This window comes from Triticum aestivum, chromosome 6B (genome assembly GCF_018294505.1).
Source record: "Triticum aestivum cultivar Chinese Spring chromosome 6B, IWGSC CS RefSeq v2.1, whole genome shotgun sequence".
Classification (NCBI taxonomy): domain Eukaryota; kingdom Viridiplantae; phylum Streptophyta; class Magnoliopsida; order Poales; family Poaceae; genus Triticum; species Triticum aestivum.
The window spans coordinates 34533689-34561580 of NC_057810.1; the positions used below are offsets into that span (position 1 = coordinate 34533689).

The 27892-nt window shown below is 49.3% G+C and overlaps 2 protein-coding genes and 1 long non-coding RNA gene across 3 annotated transcripts; all 3 read right to left on the bottom strand.

The window, feature by feature from the left end:
• Window positions 1-4926: 4926 nt before the first annotated feature.
• On the bottom strand, window positions 4927-7235 carry LOC123133318 (uncharacterized). Its single transcript, XM_044552817.1, has 2 exons — window positions 5923-7235; window positions 4927-4967 (listed from the first exon to the last, which is right to left on the bottom strand). The coding sequence occupies exons 1-2, from the start codon at window positions 7166-7168 to the stop codon at window positions 4927-4929; spliced, it is 1287 nt and encodes a 428-aa protein (XP_044408752.1). The 5' UTR covers window positions 7169-7235.
• Window positions 7236-8658: 1423 nt separating this feature from the next.
• On the bottom strand, window positions 8659-12214 carry LOC123135578 (uncharacterized). Its single transcript, XR_006466067.1, has 2 exons — window positions 10193-12214; window positions 8659-8860 (listed from the first exon to the last, which is right to left on the bottom strand). It is a non-coding gene; the product is annotated as an uncharacterized lncRNA (long non-coding RNA).
• A 14067-nt stretch (window positions 12215-26281) lies between these two features.
• On the bottom strand, window positions 26282-27456 carry LOC123133319 (BTB/POZ and MATH domain-containing protein 1-like). Its single transcript, XM_044552818.1, has one exon. The coding sequence runs from the start codon at window positions 27448-27450 to the stop codon at window positions 26338-26340; it is 1113 nt and encodes a 370-aa protein (XP_044408753.1). The 5' UTR covers window positions 27451-27456; the 3' UTR covers window positions 26282-26337.
• Window positions 27457-27892: the final 436 nt, after the last annotated feature.

Sequence of the window (27892 nt, forward strand, 5' to 3'; positions counted from 1 at the left end):
AACCAAAAGGATAATTCGAAGAGACTTGTAAAGATAACTCAATCATACATAAAAGAATTCAGAGAAGAATCAAATATTGTTCATAGATAAGATGGATCATAAACCCACAATTCATCGATCTCAACAAACACACCGCAAAAAGAAGATTACATCGAATAGATCTCCACAAGAGAGGGGGAGAACATTGTATTGAGATCCAAAAAGAGAGAAGAAGCCATCTAGCTAATAACTATGGACCCGAAGGTCTGAAGTAAACTACTCACACTTCATCGGAGAGGCTATGGTGTTGATGTAGAAGCCCTCCGTGGTGGATGCCCTCTCCGGCGGAGCTCCGGCACAGGCCCCAAGATGGGATCTAGCGGATACAGAAGGTTGCGGCGGTGGAATTAGGTTTTTGGCTCCGTATATGGTCCGACGGGGGTACATAGGTATATATAGGAGGAAGGAGTACGTCGGTGGAGCTCCGAGGGGCCCACGAGGTAGGGGGCGCTCCCAGGGGGGCGCTCCCTCCACCCTTGTGGCCTCCTCGGAAACTTCTTGGAGTAGGGTCCAAGTCTCCTGGATCACGTTCGGTTGGAAATCATGTTCCCGAAGGTTTTATTCCGTTTGGACTCCATTTGATATTCTGCTTCTTTGAAATACTGAAATAGGCAAAAAAACAGCAATTCTAGGCTGGGCCTCCGGTTAATAGGTTAGTCCCAAAAATAATATAAAAGTGGAAAATAAAGCCCAAATAGTCCAAAACAGTAGACAAAGTAGCATGGAGTAATCAAAAATTATAGATACGTTGGAGACGTATCAGTGAGCCACTTCGAGAGGAGGAGATCACAAGGTATAGGAGTACTGTGGGAGCATTGCAATATCTAACTCTCACATGTCCAGATATTTCGTTTGTTGTCAATAAGGTTTGTCAATACCTACATGCACCTACCTGTGCACATTGGGCAGCTGTTAAGAGAATTGTGAGATATGTGAAGCATACTATGGAAATAGGACATCATTTCAAACAGTCTAATTTCTCTCTTATTAGTGAATTCTTTGATGCTGACTGGGCAGGATGTAGTGATGACAGAAGATCAACTGGAGGTTTTGCAGTATTTTTTGGATCCAACCTTATCTCGTAGAATGCTAGAAAGCAAGCCACTGTGTCACGTTCAAGCACAGAAGCGGAATAGAAATCCTTGGCGAATGCAATGCTGAAATCATTTGGGTTGAGTCACTTCTTGATGAGTTGGGGGTTAAGAAAAATCGTATCTCGTGCTTATGGTGTGATAATTTGGGAGCAACATATTTGTCTGCAAACCTAGTGTTTCATGCAAGGACAAAATACATAGAGATTAATTTCCACTTTGTGCGAGAAAGAGTTGCAGCAAAAAAACTTGAGATACAGTTTATTCCCTCCAAAGATCAAGTAGCAGATGGCTTCACAAAGGCAGTTTCAGCAAGACCATTTGAAGAGTTCAAGAGTAATCTTAATTTATGATAGTTGAGACTAAGGGAGGGTGTTAGAGAAAATATGTAATCTCAACCAACCTTCCTTCCCGTATCCCTCTCCGACTCTTGTATTTTCCTTGTATGGCAAGGCAGGCTCCTGCCCGATCTCAATATATATACGACGCCTCTCCCCATCAAGGGAGTAGGGGATCGATCATTATCTTTCACTTCTTTCACATGGATCCCACCTCCACAGCCAGCGGTGACAGCAAGCACGGCAAGAAAGAAGATTCTTCCCAACTTGGCCTCCTTGGCCGAGACCCTCCCGCTCAAATGCCTTCAATACCTCGCCGTCGGCTGCCTTCCTCAATGCTTCATGACACCATCCGACCTGTCACCTCGCAGATTCTCATGGCAGATCCCATCGCCTTGGTCAGAATCGTCAATCGATTCCCTAACCTCCTCATCTCGTCAATCCCGGTGCATGGCCTCCTCAATCCGCTCAAGAACCCGACGACCCCGGTCTCTGGTCGGTAGACACCTCTCCATGTCCGGCCGGCGCATTGGTTGCCATTCTAATGAGCGGCCAACAGTGCTGGCCTGGAACTCATTGAGCAGCATACACCGAGAACCATGCATTTTGGTAACCATGCTAACTCTTCTAGCATTCCAATCTGCACCAGTTTTGCTTTGTTTCATCGACAGACATCATGCAATTGAAATAATTTGATTGAGGACAACAAGCGTTTGGGGAAGTGGTATGGTGCTAGTCCTTGAAATTGATGTTCTTAGTGATTTATGATGGAGTTTTATCTGAATTTAACATCACTGTCCTCAACATCAATTTTGTTGGGTCATAGGCGGGTGATTGCTTGACGATGACTAGAGACGATCTTTGGTATTACAACTGGTTTATACCAATGGGTTATTTGCATCTCAACTTAAATTAGTCACTGTTGATCAACAATGAGATGGGGCCATTGTTTGATGGATCATTGATGGTAGAGATGTGCAATGCAACAATGATATACCCACTATATCGGACCCAAATATTTTCCTAAAAATTGTTCTGAAGGGTGAGATACTGGACCACCACACAATTTTAGAACTATATCTTTATATTATATCTAAAATTGTGTGGTGGTCCGGTGTCTCACCCTTCAGAACAATTTTTAGGAACATATTTGGGTCCAATATAGTGGGTATATCATTGTTGCATTGCACTTCTCTACCATCAATGATCCATCAAACAATGTCCACATCTCATTGTTGATCAACAGTGGCTAATTTAAGTTGAGATGCAAATAACCCATTGGTATAAACCAGTTGTAATACCAAAGAAAATGAATAAAGGAGTTATTAATTAGTTGATATCAGGAAATGAACTAAAGAGGCCGACATAGTGCGATAATGATTGAAATTACTTGTCGAGCATCCCCTCCACGATTGAGTATTCTTTAGTTTCTTTATATGTAGTGAGTCCAGTACGTGAACTTTTCCCTCATCAACTTCAATGATTAACAGGATCCAGTGAAAACTGCATCCGCACACGTTTGTATAATTAAGCGGGCATGTGCATATCTCATTCAACTACAGTTATTAACATCATGAACGGTGTTAAAACAAGGGTTTTAATGCATGCCGGTATTATGAAAACATCCTCTAGTGACGTTCACCTCCTCGAATGCTTTGCTTTTTTTTCTTAGAACACGATATATACGCGCATACACTCATTTATATGAACACACACGCATACTCTACCCCTATAAGCACCTTCGAGAAACTGAGCCGACATATCATTTTAAGATTGACAAAGTGACCACCAGGCCTCGTAAATCACTTAATCTTAGGGCGGCCCTAACCAAAACCTTATTTATAACTCTCTAAGCACTCCCTCAAACTTAATATTTTACAGAAACTAAAAATGACTAGGTTATATATTATAAAAGGTCCAGCACAAGGACAAAACGGCCCAAACAATAAAAAAACAACGAGATATCTGGATCACTGAATGACCACTGCCACACACTGTTACATTGTCGATGACAGTCAGGATGTCTTCGTGCAGGTGCCCACTGAACGATCACTGCCACCGCCAGAACAGCCGTTCACGCACCGCTACCTTGTCGAGTACAGTTAGGACGTCTTCGTGCATACATGTGCCCACTGAACGACCATTGCCCCCATCAGAACAAGCATCGACACACTGCTACCTTGTCGAGGATAGTCAGGACTTCTTCGTGCATGTGCCTAGTGAGTGACCACTACCACCATCAGAACAAACCAGCCAGCCAGCCAATGTGGCGTCAGCCAAAGGCCCGCGTGGCTTGGTCAGATGTGTTTAGGACCTGACCTGCAACGACTTTTAGGACTCAGGTGTGCATTTTCAAACTTTTAGGACCAAAATGGCACACTTCAAATACTTTTAGGACCCAAGTGTGTGTGTTCAAACTTTTAGGACCTAAATGGCACACTCCGAATACTTCTACGACCCAGGTGTGTGTTTTCAAATTTTTAGGACCTCGATGGCACACTTCGAGTACTTTTAGGATCGCTAGTGGATTTTACTTTTTTTTAAACTATCATTTTTTTAGTTGTGGCTTGACATAATTCTTGCACAAAGCTATTGCATTTTCTTGTTGCTGATCGACAACGCATGCATGTATGTATGCATGGTCCACGTACGCGATTCCCCTTCATGCGTCCGTTGTTCTTGGTCCCAACAGGGAATTAATCACCATCAGTTTCGAGTGAAGCCCCATCCCTGGAAACCCTAGTCTAGTTCAATGTTGTTCATACGGGGAATTCAGTTTAAACATTGCAGTGGGTAAGCATCCATCCTCGAACATTCGGAACAATAAGGGAATACGGTGTAAAAAGGCACTTCCACTGTTTTAGACATTATAGTTGACGTCGCAAAAAATACTTAGGATGGTTGTAAATATTAAGAGATACAGAAAACAATGTGAGGACACCAAACACATCGTAGCATTTAAGCAAACTGAAACATTCCCGAAGCTCGAAGAAATAAAACATTGGCGGCCATAATTTGATCATTATGAAGTAGGGGCACATCCGCATATTGGACTGCAAGGCAAGATACCGTTCAGAGGAGATCGATCAACAACGGCACCCAGTAGCTGCACATGAGCCGAAAAAAAAGCAACAATATTAAAAGAAGACCGGCTCTTCTTGGGACATGTATATGGACACTATGCATGTAAGCATGTTGACAAGAGCAACTCATGATGCAAACACAGAACAGATCATGGACAAGTTGTGAAGAAATAGTGGTCTAACTCAAAGGCACACCTTTTACAAATGAATAACCTTATATAAACTAATCAGTTTAATACACCATTAACATAAACCAAAATAAACCATTAATCATCTTATTAATTTTGTAACCATGACAAAAAGACATGCGTATAGCAAAAATAGAAATGACCTCACCTGTTCAACCAAAATAGCACATTGGCAGACCTCTTGTGTTCAGAGATTTGGATCCACCCATTTCCACCCAACTCCCCTGCCTATATCAAATGAAGCCCAATAAATCAATGATAAAAATATGGAGAAGTTGGATCATGACAATGCATGGTACGCTTTTGTGACAACTACAGTACATGAAGCCAAATTCTCTGTCAGATGGAGAAGATAATTATAATATTCCTTTACCAAGAAATGTTTGGACTACTTAGAAATTTAGAGAAAATACATTCATACAGAACACAACTGCAGAGACTATGTACAGGTTAATGCCAAATATGGCTCCAAACAAAGTATGCACAAGTTGGGAAAACACAGTCTCAAATTCAGCATTACTTGTTACTGCTCAAATTTGAAAAACTAGTATTATTTTCTATAAAAAAGTACGTGCCGCTTTGAATTGATTATTATTAATAGTATGAATAACAAACAAGACAAACATTGTCTTGCAAGGAGATACATTGCATGGAAAAACAACACAAGCTTTAATTTTCCAATTGAGTAACTATTTTTCAAAGATTAGATGGTTTCTCTATATTATTTACATCAAGTTGACCATTAATCACATGAACACTGATAAAACAAACACATACGAATGGTAAATTAGCATTTGGAGTTAATCTTGTTACAAATGAGATATGGAAGTATTACCTGCAGTATAGAAATTTCTGTAGGGAAAATGGGCCATAAGAGACCGTTCATTCGGTTCAGAAATTAATCTGATCTGCATCTACTTAAGGTGGAGCATGATGTCGCCCCTTTGTGTGCACAGAACCAACACATTTAACTCCTCGTCATACCCCATCATCACTGCATTTTTTAAGGCATTAGACAGGATCCCCTCCAATTGATGGATTTTCTTCAGAAGCGCCCATCCGGCAACACCATCGGAGTTCAATTTCTTCTCCCATATATGAATTCCCAGTTCGGACATAATGGCGAGACCAAGAACACTATGATCTTCTGTCCGTAAGAGCTGAATGAACCAGTTGTGGATACCTGCAGTATAGAAATTTCTGTAGGGAAAATGGGCCATAAGAGACCGCTCATTCGGTTCAGAAATTAATCTGATCTGCATCGACTTAAGGTGGAGCATTATGTCGCCCCTTTGTGTGGACAGAACCAACGCATTTAACTCCTCGTCATACCCCACCATCGCTGCATTTCTGAAGGCATTAGACAGGATCCCCTCCAATTGATTGATTTTCTGCAGAAGCACCCATCCGGCAACACCATCAGAGTTCAATTTCGTCTCCCATATATGAATGCCCAGTTCGGACATAATGGCGAGGCCAAGAACACTATGATCTTCTGTTCGTAAGAGCTGAATGAACCAGTTGTGGATACCATGGGCCTCTGCTGGCGTCTTGGTGACGACAAGAGTCTGGTTTTCAATATCAAATGCAAGGATTTGACCTCCATGAAGCAACCAGTAAATTGTATTCCCGATAAGGATGCTGGGATTTGGCTTCATAACTATATCTGTAGTCGACGTTGAGACAACATTCCCCCATACACCCGACGCTGATTCATAGACACAAGCGAATGATGTCTTCGAGTTTCTACTGGTGCAGATCAAGACCAATTTGAACGACGGGCTCAAGAAGGAATCATCGTGCACATGCCCATCTTGATCGTCAACACACATCACCGTGGCGCTGCACGTGCACCTACGGAAACTCTTCATTTTTGTTCTGTGGAGCTTGGATGGAAAAGGCACGCGGTGCTGGTGGCCGTTGAGGGGATCCCACACGAATACCTCGCACAGAGACTCGCTGAGCATGACGGCGAGGCCGTGGCGGCAGCCAAGTAATTCCCAATCCACCCCGTGGTCGGGCACAAACAAACGTTGGGCCGGGATGTGATTGGGCGGGTCCAAGACGGGAGTAAACATGGGATATGAGATAAGAGACCCTTTGGAGAAACCCAAAGGAGGAGGAGGAGGAGGCCTCCTCAAGCTGTGAAGAAGCCGAACAAAGAAGCAGCGTTGGGCGGGGAAGCGGTCGGGCTGGTCCAAGATGGGAGTGAAGGCGGAGTATGTGAGGCGAGACACTTTGAAGAAGCCCAAGAGAGGAGGTTCCGGGTGGTGTCTGCTCAAACGGCGGAGGAAGCGGGGATCGGAGAGGATGCGGCGCCAGCGCGTGCATACGAGGGAGGCGCGGGAGAGGATTGACGGCAGCGGTGGGAGCCGGAGGAAAATCTCCCGGAGGAGGTCCTCATCCTCCAGCGGCGCTGGAATTGACATGGCGCGGCGGCTGGAGTTTTCGTCCACTTTTTTCCGCAAGCAGCTAGCCTGGCCGCGTGAAGCCTGGCACGCGAGGAACGACGCCCAACACCACCCTTCTCCGGCTCCTGGATACGGCCTCACGGAGCTGCTGTGGTCGGAGCGGAAAGTCGGCGGATCTGAAGCAGGACGCGTGTGGCAAGGCAGAGGATCGAGATTTGAACTTTGCTACGTATATGAACTCAGCGGTAAGATTGGAAGTCCGTGTCCGTATATGCCCGTTACTTATATGAGGTTACAAAAAAATAGTTTCGATTCCGCTTCAATAGGCGTGTCAGTTCATAGCTCGGAAAATCAGATTCATTTGTGATCCGTGCCCAGCCTCTCCTACTACATACATACGGATATAAGAAACGATTTTTCAAATAAAAATAAGCAGGGATCGAATCAACACATTTATCCAAACAATGTTGAACAATTATTAACTAATACATCCTTTTGTTATTACAATGAATGAAATTGCGGACAGGTCCTCACATCTTGCGGTCGCGGAAAATTCGACTGTAAATTACGGTAGCATATAAAGGGACGGGTGGGAAAGAATCTCATGGCTAATTTGGATAATGAAAACAAGACATGTCTTCTTCTATTTTCTGCACAACGGCACTACAAGCACTCCACGTCCATGTCTTCTACTCCCTCCGGCCCAAAATAAGTGTGTCAACCTTAGTGCAGTTTTGTACTAAAGTTAATACTAAGCCGAAACACTTATTTTGGGACGGAGGGAGTATTTCATACTTCAGATCACATGGAAGGGAAATTAGACCACATGTCTTTAGAGAAAATAAGTATGTACTGGAGAGATGGCTTCAAGATAGCATCACATCCAAATATATCGCTAATTGGGAAACTAAATTAAAGGCAACTCTTTTTCTGAAAACCTCAAACTCTTTCATTAAAAAATCCTTAATGTTCTTGATATTTTTTAATGTTCTTGATATTGCAATTAGACAAAGAAATTTGTTCCATTACGATGAATGGTTGACAAATAATCATACTACTCTGGCTTTATTTTTGAAATTTTATTCTAATTTGTTTGTTGGTAACAGAAAATAAGGTTACATAGGCACCCTTTAACTGAAATGAAGGCATCTATCTTATGTGACCATGTACTGCACCAGAAGTTATGATAGTCCACTCGAAAAAACAATTATGATAGTCCTACTGATGAGCCCAAACTACCCAAATGTCGAACGTATTGATGAATGAAACAAGAATGCCATGTGCTACCATGTGTTAAAACTTAAAAAACAACATCTTGGTGCGTGCTGGTCAAACACATTCTTAGGACACCTCTCATGTTATTGGCAATCATCTTCAACATGTGGTCGGATCAAAATGAATGAATGTGAAGACATAGTTTGGGAGCATCTTGAAATTTCTCATTTTGAATAGTTGTATTACTTGGTGGGACTCTTGGACTATGTGACGCCAGTTAATAGAGAAACTAATATAAAAAAGGTGTTGCGACCATTACCGGTAATATACTTGTCTAGGCTTCCATTTGGTACATACTCAAAATACAGCAACCAATTTCGCAGATCTGCCATGACAAACTTTCCTTCATAGTTTGCAATTCTCCCTTGCGTGTCAGAACAATAACCCAGGAAACGCATCATGAGAGAATAGAGCCCTCTGTTGGCGCCGCCTCACCTCGCAGCGCCACTTCTTCTTCTACCTTGAGCTGCCTCACACAACTCTCCTTCTCTCTCTATCTATCAAGAGAATAAAACGCACACACACGGAGGAACACACACACACAACTCACCGTGGAGACACTAGCTTTGCTTTCTACTCCCGGTGAGACACACATACACTACATTGTTTCATCTGCCAGCCCTCACGGCTTCAATACTTTTCATTACCCTGTTGCCATATTTATATACAAAGGACCAGACTCATGCCATGCACACAGGCCACTAAGTCCGGCCACTAACCAACTAATCCCTAACTACATGTCTACATGCACGCCCACGTCCAGTACATGCGCAACGTCCTCTCAACAGCTACACGATCTGGACATGCAGCTAACAAACTTGACCACATCTAATACTAGACCTCTTCTCAAGGCCACAACAGACTTACTGATCGACTCGGCTGGACTCTTGCTGGCCGCTGGCTCTTATCCTTGTGCAGCTGCTTCACACGGCACTCGGCATCTCGCACCTCCGCCGCCTCGCACGACAATAGCATCTCACCATGCACGTTCTTGGGCCGACGGCTCGCTGTCTACGTACGTATCACACGTACATCTTGCCGGTGTACAGCCGACGATATGACTACACTAGCTACATGCAAAACAAAAAAACACATGCAGATACATATGCCAAGATTAGTTCTAACAATCACCTCCCTAATCTTGTCATGCCAACTCGCCAAATCCTCATGCGGATCACCCGCAACCACTTGACGACGCCATCGCAGCGCCGCAGCCGGCCACTCGCCGCCACCGACGCCGTCGCAGCGCCGGTCACCATGGACCATCTTATCATGGATGACGTCCTCGCGACGCCGATCACCACACAATCATCATGTTGCGGCATCGCACCGCAACTAGCCATCAACACCATTGTGCCGCCAACGGAGCCCACCTTGCGCTGTCTTGCCGTGGACGACGCTGTCGCGGCACCACGACCTCCTGCCGCATGCAGCGGCCATGTCTTCACGTGGACGACGCCTTCACGGCGCCGATCGCCACGCCATCTTCTCCTCATAACGGCCTCGCGCCTTCGTACCTCCCAACGGCGTCACACCGTCGTCTTGTGGCAGCTTCGCACCGCCATCATCTAGCGGCATCACACCGCAACCGGCCACCGGCAGCATCGCACCGCCGACGGCCACCCACCTCGTGCCGACGTCCTCCACCTCACATGGAGTCCGCCGCGTAGTCGGCGCCACCGCCACGCCAGCCACCATAGCCGCCAGCACCACCGTCGCCGCCACGGATCAACAAGGCTCTGATACCAATTGTTCGCGCCGCCTCACCTCGCAGCGCCACTTCTTCTTCTACCTTGAGCTGCCTCACACAACTCTCCTTCTCTCTCTATCTATCAAGAGAATAAAACGCACACACACGGAGGAACACACACACACAACTCACCGTGGAGACACTAGCTTTGCTTTCTACTCCCGGTGAGACACACATACACTACATTGTTTCATCTGCCAGCCCTCACGGCTTCAATACTTTTCATTACCCTGTTGCCATATTTATATACAAAGGACCAGACTCATGCCATGCACACAGGCCACTAAGTCCGGCCACTAACCAACTAATCCCTAACTACATGTCTACATGCACGCCCACGTCCAGTACATGCGCAACGTCCTCTCAACAGCTACACGATCTGGACATGCAGCTAACAAACTTGACCACATCTAATACTAGACCTCTTCTCAAGGCCACAACAGACTTACTGATCGACTCGGCTGGACTCTTGCTGGCCGCTGGCTCTTATCCTTGTGCAGCTGCTTCACACGGCACTCGGCATCTCGCACCTCCGCCGCCTCGCACGACAATAGCATCTCACCATGCACGTTCTTGGGCCGACGGCTCGCTGTCTACGTACGTATCACACGTACATCTTGCCGGTGTACAGCCGACGATATGACTACACTAGCTACATGCAAAACAAAAAAACACATGCAGATACATATGCCAAGATTAGTTCTAACAATCACCTCCCTAATCTTGTCATGCCAACTCGCCAAATCCTCATGCGGATCACCCGCAACCACTTGACGACGCCATCGCAGCGCCGCAGCCGGCCACTCGCCGCCACCGACGCCGTCGCAGCGCCGGTCACCATGGACCATCTTATCATGGATGACGTCCTCGCGACGCCGATCACCACACAATCATCATGTTGCGGCATCGCACCGCAACTAGCCATCAACACCATTGTGCCGCCAACGGAGCCCACCTTGCGCTGTCTTGCCGTGGACGACGCTGTCGCGGCACCACGACCTCCTGCCGCATGCAGCGGCCATGTCTTCACGTGGACGACGCCTTCACGGCGCCGATCGCCACGCCATCTTCTCCTCATAACGGCCTCGCGCCTTCGTACCTCCCAACGGCGTCACACCGTCGTCTTGTGGCAGCTTCGCACCGCCATCATCTAGCGGCATCACACCGCAACCGGCCACCGGCAGCATCGCACCGCCGACGGCCACCCACCTCGTGCCGACGTCCTCCACCTCACATGGAGTCCGCCGCGTAGTCGGCGCCACCGCCACGCCAGCCACCATAGCCGCCAGCACCACCGTCGCCGCCACGGATCAACAAGGCTCTGATACCAATTGTTCGCGCCGCCTCACCTCGCAGCGCCACTTCTTCTTCTACCTTGAGCTGCCTCACACAACTCTCCTTCTCTCTCTATCTATCAAGAGAATAAAACGCACACACACGGAGGAACACACACACACAACTCACCGTGGAGACACTAGCTTTGCTTTCTACTCCCGGTGAGACACACATACACTACATTGTTTCATCTGCCAGCCCTCACGGCTTCAATACTTTTCATTACCCTGTTGCCATATTTATATACAAAGGACCAGACTCATGCCATGCACACAGGCCACTAAGTCCGGCCACTAACCAACTAATCCCTAACTACATGTCTACATGCACGCCCACGTCCAGTACATGCGCAACGTCCTCTCAACAGCTACACGATCTGGACATGCAGCTAACAAACTTGACCACATCTAATACTAGACCTCTTCTCAAGGCCACAACAGACTTACTGATCGACTCGGCTGGACTCTTGCTGGCCGCTGGCTCTTATCCTTGTGCAGCTGCTTCACACGACACTCGGCATCTCGCACCTCCGCCGCCTCGCACGACAATAGCATCTCACCATGCACGTTCTTGGGCCGACGGCTCGCTGTCTACGTACGTATCACACGTACATCTTGCCGGTGTACAGCCGACGATATGACTACACTAGCTACATGCAAAACAAAAAAACACATGCAGATACATATGCCAAGATTAGTTCTAACACCCTCAAGAGGCAATGGGCTGATAAGATCAAACAAAGGGTCGGGAACTTGGAATAGAAATCAAATCATGTATTTTTCCTGTTCGAATTGGTTCATGATGTTTTATCTGTGCGCGCATGTCCTTTTTCTCCTCCTGTTCAACAGCAATGCCCTCAAATCCTGCATTTCCTTTTTATCTGTACAAGGAACCAGGACGAGTATGCATCAGGGTGAGGGACTTTGTTCCAGAAGAGCTACTGTAAAACATGGCACGAAGGTGAGAACATTACACTGCAATTTCACATCAGCATCAGCTGTTTGTAACTGCCAGGGTAAGTGTCTATTACTTTGTGTTATTTCTTTCTTCTAATTCGGTCCTGGATTGTCAACAAGCCTGATGCTACGAACATTGGATCTGCAATACCAGCAACTAGTGAGTGATCGGTCAATTACTGTTGTATATGATCAGTGTCCATGTTAGAGCATCTCCAGCCGCGCCCCCAGAATGGCCTCCCCAGGCGTTTTTTTCGCGCCGGCGCCGAATAAATGGCCAGTCGCGCCCCCAAAGGCCCATTTTTCGCCGGCTCGGACCGAAATTGGCGCCGGCGGACCCAGACCGAACCCGGCGCGCTCGGGGCGCTTGGGGGCGCCGGCTGAAACGTTTTTGGCGCAAAAACAGGCGGGCCCTCCTTGGTAGCGACTCGACTCTTCTCGCCGCTTCGTCGTCCTCGACACCTCGGTTCCTGCAGCGAATCAATGCCAAAGCTGCCGTGCGCTGCCGCGCCAGTCAGTCTTGCCATTGATTCCTCACGGGCGGCGCGTCATGGGGCGGCGCGGCGTCGCCTCCCCTCCCGCCACGCGTACATATGGGCGCGACTATATAAGCGGGCTCCCTCCCTCGCCTCAGGCCACACCAGCCCTCGCCGCCGAGCCCTCTCCCTCCGCCGTGGACCGCCGCCGCCGAGCCCTCCCTCCCTCTCCCGTGCGCCACCTCCGAGCCCTCCCTCACTCCGACAGCCCCCAAAACGCTTCCCTGGCGACGAGGCGGCGGCCAACGGCTTCGGCCGCCGCTCGGTCCGCAAACAGGAATCGTGGCTCCTGTTCGAGGCCAACATCCCGGCGCTGCCGTAAATGCGCGCCGGGCCGTCGGAGTGGCGGCTCAGCAACGGGGGAGTGCCCGTTCCGGCGTTGCCCGACGCCGCGGCGCGGACTGCCATCTTCGCCGACAAGGTCGAGCTCGCGCGCCCCTCCCTCACCGATGAGCAGCACACCCTCCCCCAGTATGCCGCCGACAACCACTCGGCATTGGCGGCGTACTTCGAGCGCCGTCAGGAGCAGAGGCTGGTGCCCACCAACGGGGAGCCGGTGGTGGGCGGTAGACAGAACAGTGAGGGTCGCCGCGTTTGGTGGGGCGTCCCCGGCCGCACGCTCAGTGGCGTGTTGGCGCACCTTGAGGGCGGCAAGGAGCCGCCACTGACATACCCTCCCCCGGTGGCCACGGCCCCGGCCCGCCGCCGACGCGCCGGGCAATGGCTTCCCAGGAGGTTCGCCTCTTCATCGTCTTCCTCCTCCTTGTCGCGATCTTCTTCCCACTCTTCCGGCTCTCCGGCGCTGCTCGGCGTCAAGACCGAGCCCGCGGCGGAGACGCCGCACGGCCGGCGCACTCGCAGCGAAGGCGGCCGACGCGCCCCCTCGTCGGCTCCTCCGCGGTTCGTCAAGCCGAAGACGGAGCCCGGGCTCGCGACGGTGAAAATGGAGCCGGGGCTCCCCACCGTGAAGACGGAGCCCGGCGAGGTGGCGCTCGACGACGATGCGGCCCTGAAATGGGCGTGCAAGGACTTCCTCAGGATGGAGAGTGTGACACCCCCAGTGTCATGCTACAGTAATCCCCTGTTATTGGTGTCATGTCATCATGTTACTGTTGCTAATCTTCACTTGATCCAAATCACAGTTCAAATTCAAATTTCAATCTAAAATAAAAAAATTCATATTTGCCAAACCTGAAAAATAAAATGTTCAAAGTGTGGCAAATAATCCCTAGGTATTTGTCATGTTGGAACCAACCTCCTTTGGATTCCGAAAGTGCTCCTGGAAATTATTTAGTGGTCCAGCAGCATTTAAAATTTGGCCTTTTGAAGTTTCTAAAAATAATTAGACAACTCCTCTTGACCCCAAACTCTTTATTCCATCTCAAGGTATTGTGTTAGATTTATGTGCCAAGTTTTGTTCAAAACAAAACTCATATGGTACTAAAAGAAAATGCAAAACTGAGACTAAAAATGGTAAACCGAAAAGTTAAAAATTTAAATGTAAAAAAAAGAAGAAACAACCCCCCCCCCCCCCACGCTGGGCCGAACGGCCCAGCTGGCCGCCGCACTGGCCGACCCACCAGGCCCAGCCGGGCCTCCTTAGCCCCCCCACTCCCTCGCTAACCCTAACTCGGTCGCCCCACATCCCCCACGATCCCCACTCTCCCTCGTTCCCTCCCTGCGCCGTCGCCCACTCACCCAGAGGAGGGGCGCCCCCTGTCCGATCCCCTCCACCCGGCGCCCCGTCGTCGGCGCCCACCCTGACGCCGTTCTCCTCGCCTCCTCCCCCTCCCGATCTGGGAGCCCCAACGCCGCGCCCGACCCGCCATTCGCCGCCCGGAGACCCCCTCCCCTTGCCGGACGCCTCGCAGCTCATCCGTCAAGCCCCCGCCGCGTCCTCCTCGTAGGCCGACGCCTGCTGACGCTGTGCCCGTCGCTCGTCGACCGCGCTGACGCCGCCTCACCGCCGGAATGCAACCGTCCCCATCCTCCTCCCCAACGACGCCCCGACGCCAACGCCGTTCGCCGTCGCTGCCACCTCGCCCCGCCGTCGGTTCCCCCTGCATCGGGCCTTCCCTTCAACGTGGGTGAGCAACCCCCGGTCGTCCTCCTCTCTCCCTGAAGCAGCCACCGCATCCCGCGGCTCCCCCCACCATGGCCATGGCCTGGCTGCGCTCGTGTCGCGCCGGCCACGCCCGACGCGCGCGCCCGCGCATCGCCTCCCTCCCCGGCGCGCTCACCGTGCCCCTGTCACTCCACCCAGGCGCTCTCACGCGCGCGTCGTGCGCCCCTGACCGCGCCCTCGCTCCCACCCGACGCGCCCTTCTCTGCCCACGCGCGTTTGCGGCTCCGGCCGTCCCTCACCTCGCACGCGCCACCCACTGCCGTTGACGGGCACAGCTCCGGCCGGCCGGCCTCGCCGCGGCCCCGCCTGCTGGCTACGCCCTGATCCAGCGCCCTCGTCGTGCTACTGGACGTGGGGCCTGCCCCCAAAACTTTGAGAAAGTTAAACGAACCGAAAAATGTATTTGTAAAAATAAATAAATAATAATAATTAAATTAATTAATTGATTAACCTAATTAATCATGTTAATTAACCTATTAACTACTTAATTAGTATAAACTAATCCTGTTAGTCCAATAGGCAGACAATGACAGGGGGCCCCACCCCCTGTTGACTAGTCAAGCATAGACTAGTCAACTGGGACCCCCTGGACCCACAAGTCATCCTCTGGTATACTTTTGTGTGCACAGATCTGGGTGCACCTAGCTTTTAACCTGTTTTTTTTGAATTAAAAGTAATTCCAGAAATTGTTTAAATCTTTAAAAATTAATATCAAATAATCTGTAACTCGGATGGAAAAACTTTGTACATGAAAGTTGCTCAGAACGACGAGACGAATCCGAACGCGCGGTCCGTTTACCTGTCAGATGCCTGTAACTATCTGAACATGAAACTTTTCCTCTCCGGTCATCTGTTTGACACAGGTCCGGAACCGGGAAAACATTTCCGGTTGACTTCCCCCTTCACCGGTATCGTGTAGCACCATGTTAGAACACGTCTAGCTGTGCCTGTTGCCCTGTTATGCACTTGCTTGCTATGTATTTACTGTTTCTTCCCCCTCTTCTTTTCGGTAGACCCCGTTGACGATGCTGATGCCCTGTGATCGACTACGTCGACGACGACCCCTCCTTGCCAGAGCAACCAGGCAAGCCCCCCCTTTGATCATCCCGATATCGCCCATTCCATTCTCTCATGCTTGCATTAGATTTTGCTATTGTTATTGTTTGCTCCTATTCTGATGCATAGCCTCCTTTTGTAACCTGCTTATTGTTACCTTATCGGCTTATCCTAAACTGCTTAGTATAGGTTGGTTAGTGATCCATCAGTGACCCCCACCTTGTCCTTGTTGCCCCTGCTTCATCATTGAAGACCCGATCAACGGGATCGAAGACCAGGCCCCGGCACCGCACATCACTTTCCCCTTAGTTGCTCGACACTACTGGGTTACTATCGAGTGCCGAGGGTGAGACCTCTACAACACTTCTGATGTTAACCCTGTAGTGTAGCTATTCGGTCGTGGTCATCGAGGGTGATTTCCTCTTTAACCACTTCCGATACGACTCTGTCATGCAACCCCTCAAGTGTGAACCTCGAGGGTGATTCCTCTACGTTCACCTTGATGATTACATTGAGTGGAACCCACCGGGGGTGATTCCTTGGGTTTTCCTCTTGATGTTTGGACACACGGATACTTGGACTTTACAACTGTTACTTGGAAAGTGATGTGGAGACGGGTTGACCTGGAAGGTGCCCGAGAGATAATTACGAGGCGTGGCCGGGCATTCTTAGCCCTTGCCGCAAGTCCTCGAGACGGGGCAACGGGGTCACCTCTTTCGTGAGTCTCTGCTTGTTACCGCGCGTTCCTAATCCACTACGATTTGGATATTTGATCCGAGGGGCCTCTGGCCTGATAGCACTAACCATCACGTGGGCATAGTATGGGCGTTCTGCGTCGTATGCATCAGCCGAAGCTTAATAGACGTCAGCGACGGAGCGGCGCGCGCCGGGTTGGACTGGTAAGCTCCTGCCTTGTTGAAGGAGGTAGCTAGGTCTGCTCACCGGCCGCGTACGCAACGTGCAGGAGTTTCCGGGGAGATGGCCCATGACCCCTGGGGGCATAGGTTTAGTCCGGCGTGCTTGACCTCTCTATTAAGTCTAGGTCGGGTTGCGGCGTATTGTTTGGCCGAGGCCGGGCATGACCCTGGAAAGTGTGTCCGGCCGGAGTCAATCAAGCGTAGTGGGTAAGTTGGTGCACCCCTGCAGGGAAGAACTAATCTATGCATAGCCTGTCCTACGGTAACGGACACTTGGAGTTGTATCCCGATCGATACAACTAGAACTGGATACTTGTGATGAGAACTGGATGGTGATGAGGATTTGATTGTGATGATAACTGGATAGTATGGCTCTGGGATTGCTTTCTCGCAGGGAGTCGAGAAAGGATCTCTGGCCGAGGTTGATAACACTACTACCGCTTTACTTTATGCTACTCTACTCCCTCCTGTTGCTGCAAGATGGTGGGTTCGAGAAGATGCTAGTCTTCGATAGGACTAGGCCTTCTCTCTATTCTGGCATTTCTGCAGCCCAGTCCACATATACAGCCTTCCTTTGATAATGTTGCATATGTAGTGTAGATCCTTGCTTGCGAGTACTTTGGATGAGTACTCACGGTTGCTTTGCTCCCCTTTTCCCCTTCTTTCTTCTTTCTGGTTGTTGCAACCAGATGGTGGAGTCCAGGAGCCAGATGCCACCTTTGACGACGGCTGCTACCCCGAGGGTGCCTACTACCACGTGACGGACGCCGACGACCAAGAGTAGTTAGGAGGCTCCCAGGCAGGAGGCCTTGCCTTTTCGATCGTTGTTGTTTTGTGCTAGCCTTCTTAAGGCAAACTTGTCTAACTCATGTCTGTACTCAGATATTGTTGCTTCCGCTGACTCTTGTGTTTTCGAGCTTATGTATTCGAGCCCCGAGGCCCCTGGCTTGTAATATAAAGCTTGTATTATTTTATTTGTGTCTAGAGTTGTGTTGTGATATCTTCCCGTGAGTCCTTGATCTTGATCGTACACATTTGCGTGTATGATTAGTGTACGATTGAATCGAGGGCGTCACAAGTTGGTATCAGAGCCGACTGCCTGTAGGTAGCCCCCTTTCCAACTACTTGGCCGAAGTTGAGTCTAGTCACTGAAAAACTTTTACTAACACTGGCTGTGTGTCTTACGGGCCCACGTCGCCATTGGGTGGTATTAGGATCTTTTATTCCTCGTCTATACTCTGGGACTCTGATCTCTCGTCTATTCGGGTTAAACGATTTTACTAACTCTAACGCTAGGTTCTCGCAATGACTTCCTCCCGGAGAGCCCCTTCCTTCCAGATGATCACCTGCTCCCCCAGAAGCCTTCGAAGATACTCTCCGATGTTCGCTCGAGAACTTGTGCTCATCACTTTTGCGATTCCCTTCCACCGTCAACCCCTATGGAAAACTACATACACTTGCCATTCATACAATCATTCCTCGATGCTCTTGTTATTACAAGATGCCCCAAAATTCTCTATTGTTTCGAGAATCCTTTGAGCTTACTGCCTTGCAGTTCTTTGCCCCATGAATACCCCCCTTCGAATAATTCCTCGCACTCACCGAGGATCCGTTCATCCTCAGTTGTTCGTGTGATTCTCAAAATTCTTTGAAATACTATCTGATCTTCCAAAAATCCTCAGCAACCTGTTGCTGTTGAAATTCTTGTTTGCTTGCATTATGGTTAATTCCATATTTCAAGTAATCTTCATTGACATCCTCTGTCACTATCCTTTTGAGTCCGTTGATTCAATATGTTGCGGATGCTCGCAATCCTCAGTCGGATCATAGAATTCATCCTTCCGGCTTGGACGTCATTTGACCAAGAGCTGTTTCTCGACCAATCGATTTGTTGTCGATTGTATCCCTAAGGCTATTCAACTTACTTATCTTTTGATCAAAGCGTCTGCTTCTGATCTTCTATTTTTGAAATCATGATTTCTTTGCATTTAAGCATCGAATTATTCAGATGTTTCTATTATCCGAAGCCTTTGCATTCTTTCTTCATCTGATTGATTACCGATACTCACATCAACTCTGTCGTGAATCGCCAGATCCATTGTTGGGTTGTTATCCGACAGTGTCCTTCACATCCAAAATCTTATCAGTATTTCCCTGATACATAATACCTTCAGTATATTGTATCATCTGCTTTGACTTCGATACTCTGCTTTCGAACTCGTATCTTTTGCTTGGTTGATGGTTGGTATAGATTCGTAAAAATGCCCCGATGGGTTGAACTTATGCCTTCCATAATCCGAGTGAACCCGAGAGTTCTCACGAGTCTTACTCTTCTGGTACTTCGCCAGATAAATCCTCTGCACTACATTTTCTTTGAAAAACGAGGAGTGAATGAAAGGTTATGCATTGAAGAAGTGGGAGTCGACCTTGAACCCTTGTGTTCATGCCCATGGACCCGATGTAGAACTTATCGTGGAAGCTGCTCGTAAATATGATTACCCTTTTTTATAAGTTCATCTTGTATCGGTGGTTTGATCATTCGTAACCGTGGTTCCGACCATAGTTTCTCCTTAACTCCATTTCCTGGACAAGTTAAAATACTTGTCTTCTGCAGATCATTTCATATGTCTAACCTCTATTTTTGATCTACCTCAAGTATTGCCCCTTGTTATCTCAAGTATATTGTGTCATTGCACTACCACTTGTGAATTCTCATTGGAATGATACTCCATCACATCATTCCTAGCTTGATCGGTTATATCATTATCATGCTAAATTTTAACTGTGCTACCAGGTCCTTTCCGGAGCACAATTTTCGACGACGAGCTAAGCTTATGTCGATCTTCCTCGTCATACCATTTTGCCATGAACAGCAAGCTTGCTTTCGAGTTTGTGTCGTACTCGCGATTCAATTAACCTTACACTTCATCATTTCTTTTGCTTAATGTCGTCGTTGATCGATTACATCTTCATGAAACCTCTCGACAAATGTGTCGTGATCATCATCATCATTCCAAACTTTTCAAGGTTATCAACCGAATTCATGATGAGAAATAACATCCTTACCCCCCTCGATGAATTGTTTCTGAGCCCGTGTGCCCCATCCTCATCTTTTCCTTGCTGAAATTGTATGACTTATTTTATAAGTTGTTCCGATGGATCCTTTGTGTATCCGAAGTCTGACATTTCCCCGATGGCCATGTCAACACTATCCCGAAGCAAGTGTGTGGTACTCTGATCATCAACAAGAACATTGGGAGCGCAATGCTAACTGTTCTTGATCAATTATCCAAACACCGTTGTATGGGTAAACCTCATAAATTCCTTGCCCCCTGTCTAAACGGCTTAATACTTGGAGCCCTATCATGCTCTGCCTTTCCTTGGGAAAGTTATACTCTAACACTTGGGTATAAACATCTTTCCTTTCCATTGGTCTGGTTATCATAATAAACACATTTTCCTTTCCATTGGTTTACTCAACCTTTCTTGTGATCTATATATGTTATAAGCAGAAATAATTCCCTGCTTATGGAAACACCTCGGTTTACAACTCTGTCAGTGTGACCCTGTTACTATTGCTGATGACATTCCGGTAACCACCGATGGACGAGAACTTTGCCTATTGGTCCGCCTCGTATTACGAGCAGGAAAATGGTTCTCTTCGTCCCTCGCCCTTGGTACCAACGCTGTTGCCAACATAATTGGCAGGCTATCCTCTGACATGCCTTACTATCATGACCATGCAAGATGTCATCCCCCTTTCTACCTTTAACCCACATGGTGGGCCTATAACCCACAGATCCACAGGATCGAAACCTGACTCTCCTGTATATCTTTGATTCCGAAATATTCTTGCATTTGGCTTCGCATCGTGTCACGAGCCACCTTTTGAGAGATGATTTATTCCCGATGCTCTGAACCCCTTTCTCACACTTTGTTCAGGTATCAATCGTTTGTCGATTCGCTTGAAACTTCCTATTGTACCTTCATACTTGCTCTCGATGTTTTATTAAGTTTCAACTCGAGAGATACTTCTGCCTCATTCCCTGAATTGTTCACCAGATAATTAACCCTATAAGGGTCAGTTCTCCCGAAGTTACTCTTTACTTCCCCACTTAAATCTCGGGACGAGATTTCTTGTAGTGGAGGAGATTTGTGACACCCCCAGTGTCATGCTACAGTAATCCCCTGTTATTGGTGTCATGTCATCATGTTACTGTTGCTAATCTTCACTTGATCCAAATCACAGTTCAAATTCAAATTTCAATCTAAAATAAAAAATTCATATTTGCCAAACCTGAAAAATAAAATGTTCAAAGTGTGGCAAATAATCCCTAGGTATTTGTCATGTTGGAACCAACCTCCTTTGGATTCCGAAAGTGCTCCTGGAAATTATTTAGTGGTCCAGCAGCATTTAAAATTTGGCCTTTTGAAGTTTCTAAAAATAATTAGACAACTCCTCTTGACCCCAAACTCTTTATTCCATCTCAAGGTATTGTGTTAGATTTATGTGCCAAGTTTTGTTCAAAACAAAACTCATATGGTACTAAAAGAAAATGCAAAACTGAGACTAAAAATGGTAAACCGAAAAGTTAAAAATTTAAATGTAAAAAAAGAAGAAACAACCCCCCCCCCCCCCCACGCTGGGCCGAACGGCCCAGCTGGCCGCCGCACTGGCCGACCCACCAGGCCCAGCCGGGCCTCCTTAGCCCCCCCACTCCCTCGCTAACCCTAACTCGGTCGCCCCACATCCCCCACGATCCCCACTCTCCCTCGTTCCCTCCCTGCGCCGTCGCCCACTCACCCAGAGGAGGGGCGCCCCCTGTCCGATCCCCTCCACCCGGCGCCCCGTCGTCGGCGCCCACCCTGACGCCGTTCTCCTCGCCTCCTCCCCCTCCCGATCTGGGAGCCCCAACGCCGCGCCCGACCCGCCATTCGCCGCCCGGAGACCCCCTCCCCTTGCCGGACGCCTCGCAGCTCATCCGTCAAGCCCCCGCCGCGTCCTCCTCGTAGGCCGACGCCTGCTGACGCTGTGCCCGTCGCTCGTCGACCGCGCTGACGCCGCCTCACCGCCGGAATGCAACCGTCCCCATCCTCCTCCCCAACGACGCCCCGACGCCAACGCGGTTCGCCGTCGCTGCCACCTCGCCCCGCCGTCGGTTCCCCCTGCATCGGGCCTTCCCTTCAACGTGGGTGAGCAACCCCCGGTCGTCCTCCTCTCTCCCTGAAGCAGCCACCGCATCCCGCGGCTCCCCCACCATGGCCATGGCCTGGCTGCGCTCGTGTCGCGCCGGCCACGCCCGACGCGCGCGCCCGCGCCTCGCCTCCCTCCCCGGCGCGCTCACCGTGCCCCTGTCACTCCACCCAGGCGCTCTCACGCGCGCGTCGTGCGCCCCTGACCGCGCCCTCGCTCCCACCCGACGCGCCCTTCTCTGCCCACGCGCGTTTGCGGCTCCGGCCGTCCCTCACCTCGCACGCGCCACCCACTGCCGTTGACGGGCACAGCTCCGGCCGGCCGGCCTCGCCGCGGCCCCGCCTGCTGGCTACGCCCTGATCCAGCGCCCTCGTCGTGCTACTGGACGTGGGGCCTGCCCCCAAAACTTTGAGAAAGTTAAACGAACCGAAAAATGTATTTGTAAAAATAAATAAATAATAATAATTAAATTAATTAATTGATTAACCTAATTAATCATGTTAATTAACCTATTAACTACTTAATTAGTATAAACTAATCCTGTTAGTCCAATAGGCAGACAATGACAGGGGGCCCCACCCCCTGTTGACTAGTCAAGCATAGACTAGTCAACTGGGACCCCCTGGACCCACAAGTCATCCTCTGGTATACTTTTGTGTGCACAGATCTGGGTGCACCTAGCTTTTAACCTGTTTTTTTTGAATTAAAAGTAATTCCAGAAATTGTTTAAATCTTTAAAAATTAATATCAAATAATCCGTAACTCGGATGGAAAAACTTTGTACATGAAAGTTGCTCAGAACGACGAGACGAATCCGAATGCGCGGTCCGTTTACCTGTCAGATGCCTGTAACTATCTGAACATGAAACTTTTCCTCTCCGGTCATCTGTTTGACACAGGTCCGGAACCGGGAAAACATTTCCGGTTGACTTCCCCCTTCACCGGTATCGTGTAGCACCGTGTTAGAACACGTCTAGCTGTGCCTGTTGTCCTGTTATGCACTTGCTTGCTATGTATTTACTGTTTCTTCCCCCTCTTCTTTTCGGTAGACCCCGTTGACGATGCTGATGCCCCTGTGATCGACTACGTCGACGACGACCCCTCCTTGCCAGAGCAACCAGGCAAGCCCCCCCTTTGATCATCCCGATATCGCCCATTCCATTCTCTCATGCTTGCATTAGATTTTGCTACTGTTATTGTTTGCTCCTATTCTGATGCATAGCCTGCTTTTGTATCTGCTGTTGTACCTTACCTGCTTATCCTAAACTGCTTAGTATAGGTTGGTTAGTGATCCATCAGTGACCCCCACCTTGTCCTTGTTGCCCCTGCTTCATCATTGAAGACCCGATCAACGGGATCGAAGACCAGGCCCCGGCACCGCACATCACTTTCCCCTTAGTTGCTCGACACTACTGGGATACTATCGAGTGCCGAGGGTGAGACCTCTACAACACTTCTGATGTTAACCCCGTAGTGTAGCTATTCGGTCGTGGTCATCGAGGGTGATTTCCTCTTTAACCACTTCCGATATGACTCTGTCATGCAACCCCTCAAGTGTGAACCTCGAGGGTGATTCCTCTACGTTCACCTTGATGATTACATTGAGTGGAACCCACCGGGGGTGATTCCTTGGGTTTTCCTCTTGATGTTTGGACACACGGATACTTGGACTTTACAACTTTTACTTGGAAAGTGATGTGGAGACGGGTTGACCTAGAAGGTGCCCGAGAGATAATTACGAGGCGTGGCCGGGCATTCTTAGCCCTTGCCGCAAGTCCTCGAGACGGGGCAACGGGGTCACATCTTTCGTGAGTCTCTGCTTGTTACCGCGCGTTCCTAATCCACTACGATTTGGATATTTGATCCGAGGGGCCTCTGGCCTGATAGCACTAACCATCACGTGGGCATAGTATGGGCATTCTGCGTCGTATGCATCAGCCGAAGCTTAATAGACGTCAGCGACGGAGCGGCGCGCGCCGGGTTGGACTGGTAAGCTCCTGCCTTTTTAGGGAGGTAGCTAGGTCTGCTCACCGGCCGCGTTCGCAACGTGCAGGAGTTTCCGGGGAGATGGCCCATGACCCCTGGGGGCATAGGTTTAGTCCGGCGTGCTTGACCTCTCTATTAAGCCTAGGTCGGGTTGCGGCGTATTGTTTGGCCGAGGCCGGGCATGACCCAGGAAAGTGTGTCCGGCCGGAGTCAATCGAGCGTGGTGGGTAAGTTGGTGCACCCCTGCAGGGAAGAACTAATCTATGCATAGCCTGTCCTACGGTAACGGACACTTGGAGTTGTATCCCGATCGATACAACTAGAATTGGATACTTGTGATGAGAACTGGATGGTGATGAGGATTTGATTGTGATGATAACTGGATAGTATGGCTCTGGGATTGCTTTCTCGCAGGGAGTCGAGAAAGGATCTCTGGCCGAGGTTGATAACACTACTACCGCTTTACTTTATGCTACTCTACTCCCTCCTGTTGCTGCAAGATGGTGGGTTCGAGAAGATGCTAGTCTTCGATAGGACTAGGCCTTCTCTCTATTCTGGCATTTCTGCAGCCCAGTCCACATATACAGCCTTCCTTTGAAAATGTTGCATATGTAGTGTAGATCCTTGCTTGCGAGTACTTTGGATGAGTACTCACGGTTGCTTTGCTTCCCCTTTTCCCCCTTCTTTCTTCTTTCTGGTTGTTGCAACCAGATGGTGGAGTCCAGGAGCCAGATGCCACCTTTGACGACTGCTGCTACCCCGAGGGTGCCTACTACCACGTGACGGACGCCGACGACCAAGAGTAGTTAGGAGGCTCCCAGGCAGGAGGCCTTGCCTTTTCGATCGTAGATGCTTTTGTGCTAGCCTTCTTAAGGCAAACTTGTCTAACTCATGTCTGTACTCAGATATTGTTGCTTCCGCTGACTCTTGTGTTTTCGAGCTTATGTATTCGAGCCCTCGAGGCCCCTGGCTTGTAATATAAAGCTTGTATTATTTTAATTTGTGTCTAGAGTTGTGTTGTGATATCTCCCGTGAGTCCTTGATCTTGATCGTACACATTTGCGTGTATGATTAGTGTACGATTGAATCGAGGGCGTAACAGAGAGGGAGCGCCAGGTCGCCGAACTGCGACGCTTCGAGCAGCGCCGCTGGGGTCGCCAAGAAGGAGGAGGAGTCGTCCTCGACGACAGCGACGATGACGCGCCGCCGGCACCTGTCCGCCATGGCGACGCCAGGCATGGGTGCAGCCGGGACGGCCGCGTCAAGGAGGAGAAGGCCGCCGCCGACGACCGCGGTGACGATGGCGACTACTCCGCGTTTAGCGATTTCATTTTTTAGTTATATTTGTTATGTAAACGCGTCGCGAACATGTAATATATGCCAAAGTTTGCCGAAATTTAGCCGTGTTTAACCGAACTTCGCCGAACTTTTTTTCTTTAAAAATTAGACACGCCTGGGGGCAGCCCTGGGGACGGCGACTGAGGGGCAACTCGCCCCCACGCCCTCTTTTTGCGCCGGCTCGCCCCTAGGCGGCGATTTTAGGCGCCCCCTGGGGGGCCAACGGCTGGAGATGCTCTTAGTGTTTCATGTATAATTCCTCCGTTCCTAAATATTTGTCTTTTTAGAGATTTTAAATGGACTATCACATACAGATGTATATAGACATATTTTAAAGCGTAGATTCGCTCATTTTGCTTTGTATGTAGTCGAATATTTAGGAACGGAGGGAGTAGAAACCAAGATAATTAAGGAAGTATACAATACTATACTATCTAAAAGTATTATGTGCATCTCAAAGATGAAAGCTTGAGGATCCATTAACTTAGCTTGATTGATCACATCCCAATCACATCCGGCAAACATCAGCTAATAATAATAACCAGGTTCAACATCAACGCAGCTTACAGCTTAAAAGCCAACCATGGGCCAGCCAAGAACACAAAATTGATGAGCGGTTGCCATGTATCTGGAGGACTTCAGACTTTTTGTTGTCGTGCCGGTCGAAAGACTAACTAAAGAATCATCATGGAATATGAAATCATCTTGGAGTAATTGCATTAACACACACTTCCAAGCTTCTCCAAGATATCGGCAACAAGCAAGGGACAGTTCAACTTAAGTTCCTTGTATCCGTCGGTTGCTAGCACACCAGGCAACACCTTAGGGGAGGCGATGTAGTCTATGCAGAAGGACTTGAGCTGTTGGCAATGGTGACGGTCAGCAATCTCCAACGTGGCCGCAGCATTCGCCACATGGATGGTCTCCCACAGCACGCTCTCACACAGCAGCCTCATCCTCTCGAGGCCATATCGATCCGCAGCGGCGAGCCAGTCGCAGACCATATCCCTACGCCTTTCCGCTGAATGGCCGGCCGCCATTATTTCTCCTACCTCTGTGCAGCTTGCGGACACACTTTCGTCGTCATTGACAGGCGGCGGCAACGTGTCAGTGTAGATGAAGTGCAGCACGGCCTCAAACGCTGCGGGTGCCATGTCGTGGATCCTCACGCAGCGGCCACCGGACCCGTCCGCCAGCGGCCCGAAGAACTGAGCGGCGAAGACCGGCGACCGCGTCGCCACAACCGCCTTGTGCGCGTGGTAGTGGTTGGAGTCGACTTGGAACGTGACGTCCGACCCAAGCTCGCTCTCCAGGAGCCGCGCAACATCCTGGCTGATGCCAGGGGGCGGAACCTTGACGATGGAGCGGCTTGCGGTGGACGCCTCGAGCTTTTGGACATGGACGGTGCAGCTCAGCGTGAGACGGTCGTCCACCAGGCACCCCGACTCCACAGATCGCAGGCTGATAGCGTGATAGCTCCCCCATGACAGTTCGTTCGCATCAGAGGCACTTTCCGCCCATCGGTTCCACCAGGAGTAGACGATAGGCTGCCGCTTTCCCCCGGGCCCAATGATGGTGATGCAGAACTTGAGCTTGAACTTGTCTCCGGCGGGTCTCACCACCTCGAGATATGCCGAGACGTAGCCCCGGCCTCGTTCTTCCTTGCCGGCAGGGTAGCACAGGATCTTCCAGCTGTAGCCTCCGACCTCAAAGGCGCCGGATCTCACGGGGTTTCGGATGCCCTTGGTCTTCTCTAGGCTGAAGCCGGCGATGGTAAACTGGTGCGTGCCGCTGAACACCTCCTGTTCCTTCGTGTGCGTGCCCATGGCCATGGTGCCGGCGGCCATCGAGAGTCAGATCAAGTTGGAGGTTCCCCGTAAAATACTAAAAAAGATTACGTGAGGATCGAGAACTCGAGATTTGAACGAGTTTTTTTTTTTTGATAATTCGAGATTGGAACGAGTTTACACAAGAGGAGGATGAGTTTGTTTTGATTCCGTTCCATATGTCTTACGCGTTGGAGACTGGGTTGTTTGGATCTGTGTCCGTTCATAGATAGGAATACATGCTTTTCTTTGGCGTGATAGGAATACATGCTATGCATACATTGTTATCTCTATATAATAATAATCCTAATAATGTCTCGGTTGGTAGGATTGCATGGTTTTTTTCGTCTTCCACTTTCGTCTCCTTTTTATTTTCATATATGACCTCCCATCACCCCACCGGTTTAGTTTTTCTCTACTATTTCCTTGCAAACAAACACTTTCCTAT

Bases quoted from the DNA above. Each gene is read 5' to 3' on its own strand.
- LOC123133318 (XM_044552817.1), bottom strand. From the start codon at position 7,168: ATGTCAATTCCAGCGCCGCTGGAGGATGAGGACCTCCTCCGGGAGATT. The intron at 4,968-5,922 runs GTATCCACAACT...CATTTGATATAG, and splicing joins CAGAAATTTCTATACTGCAG to GCAGGGGAGTTGGGTGGAAA.
- LOC123133319 (XM_044552818.1), bottom strand. From the start codon at position 27,450: ATGGCCATGGGCACGCACACGAAGGAACAGGAGGTGTTCAGCGGCACG.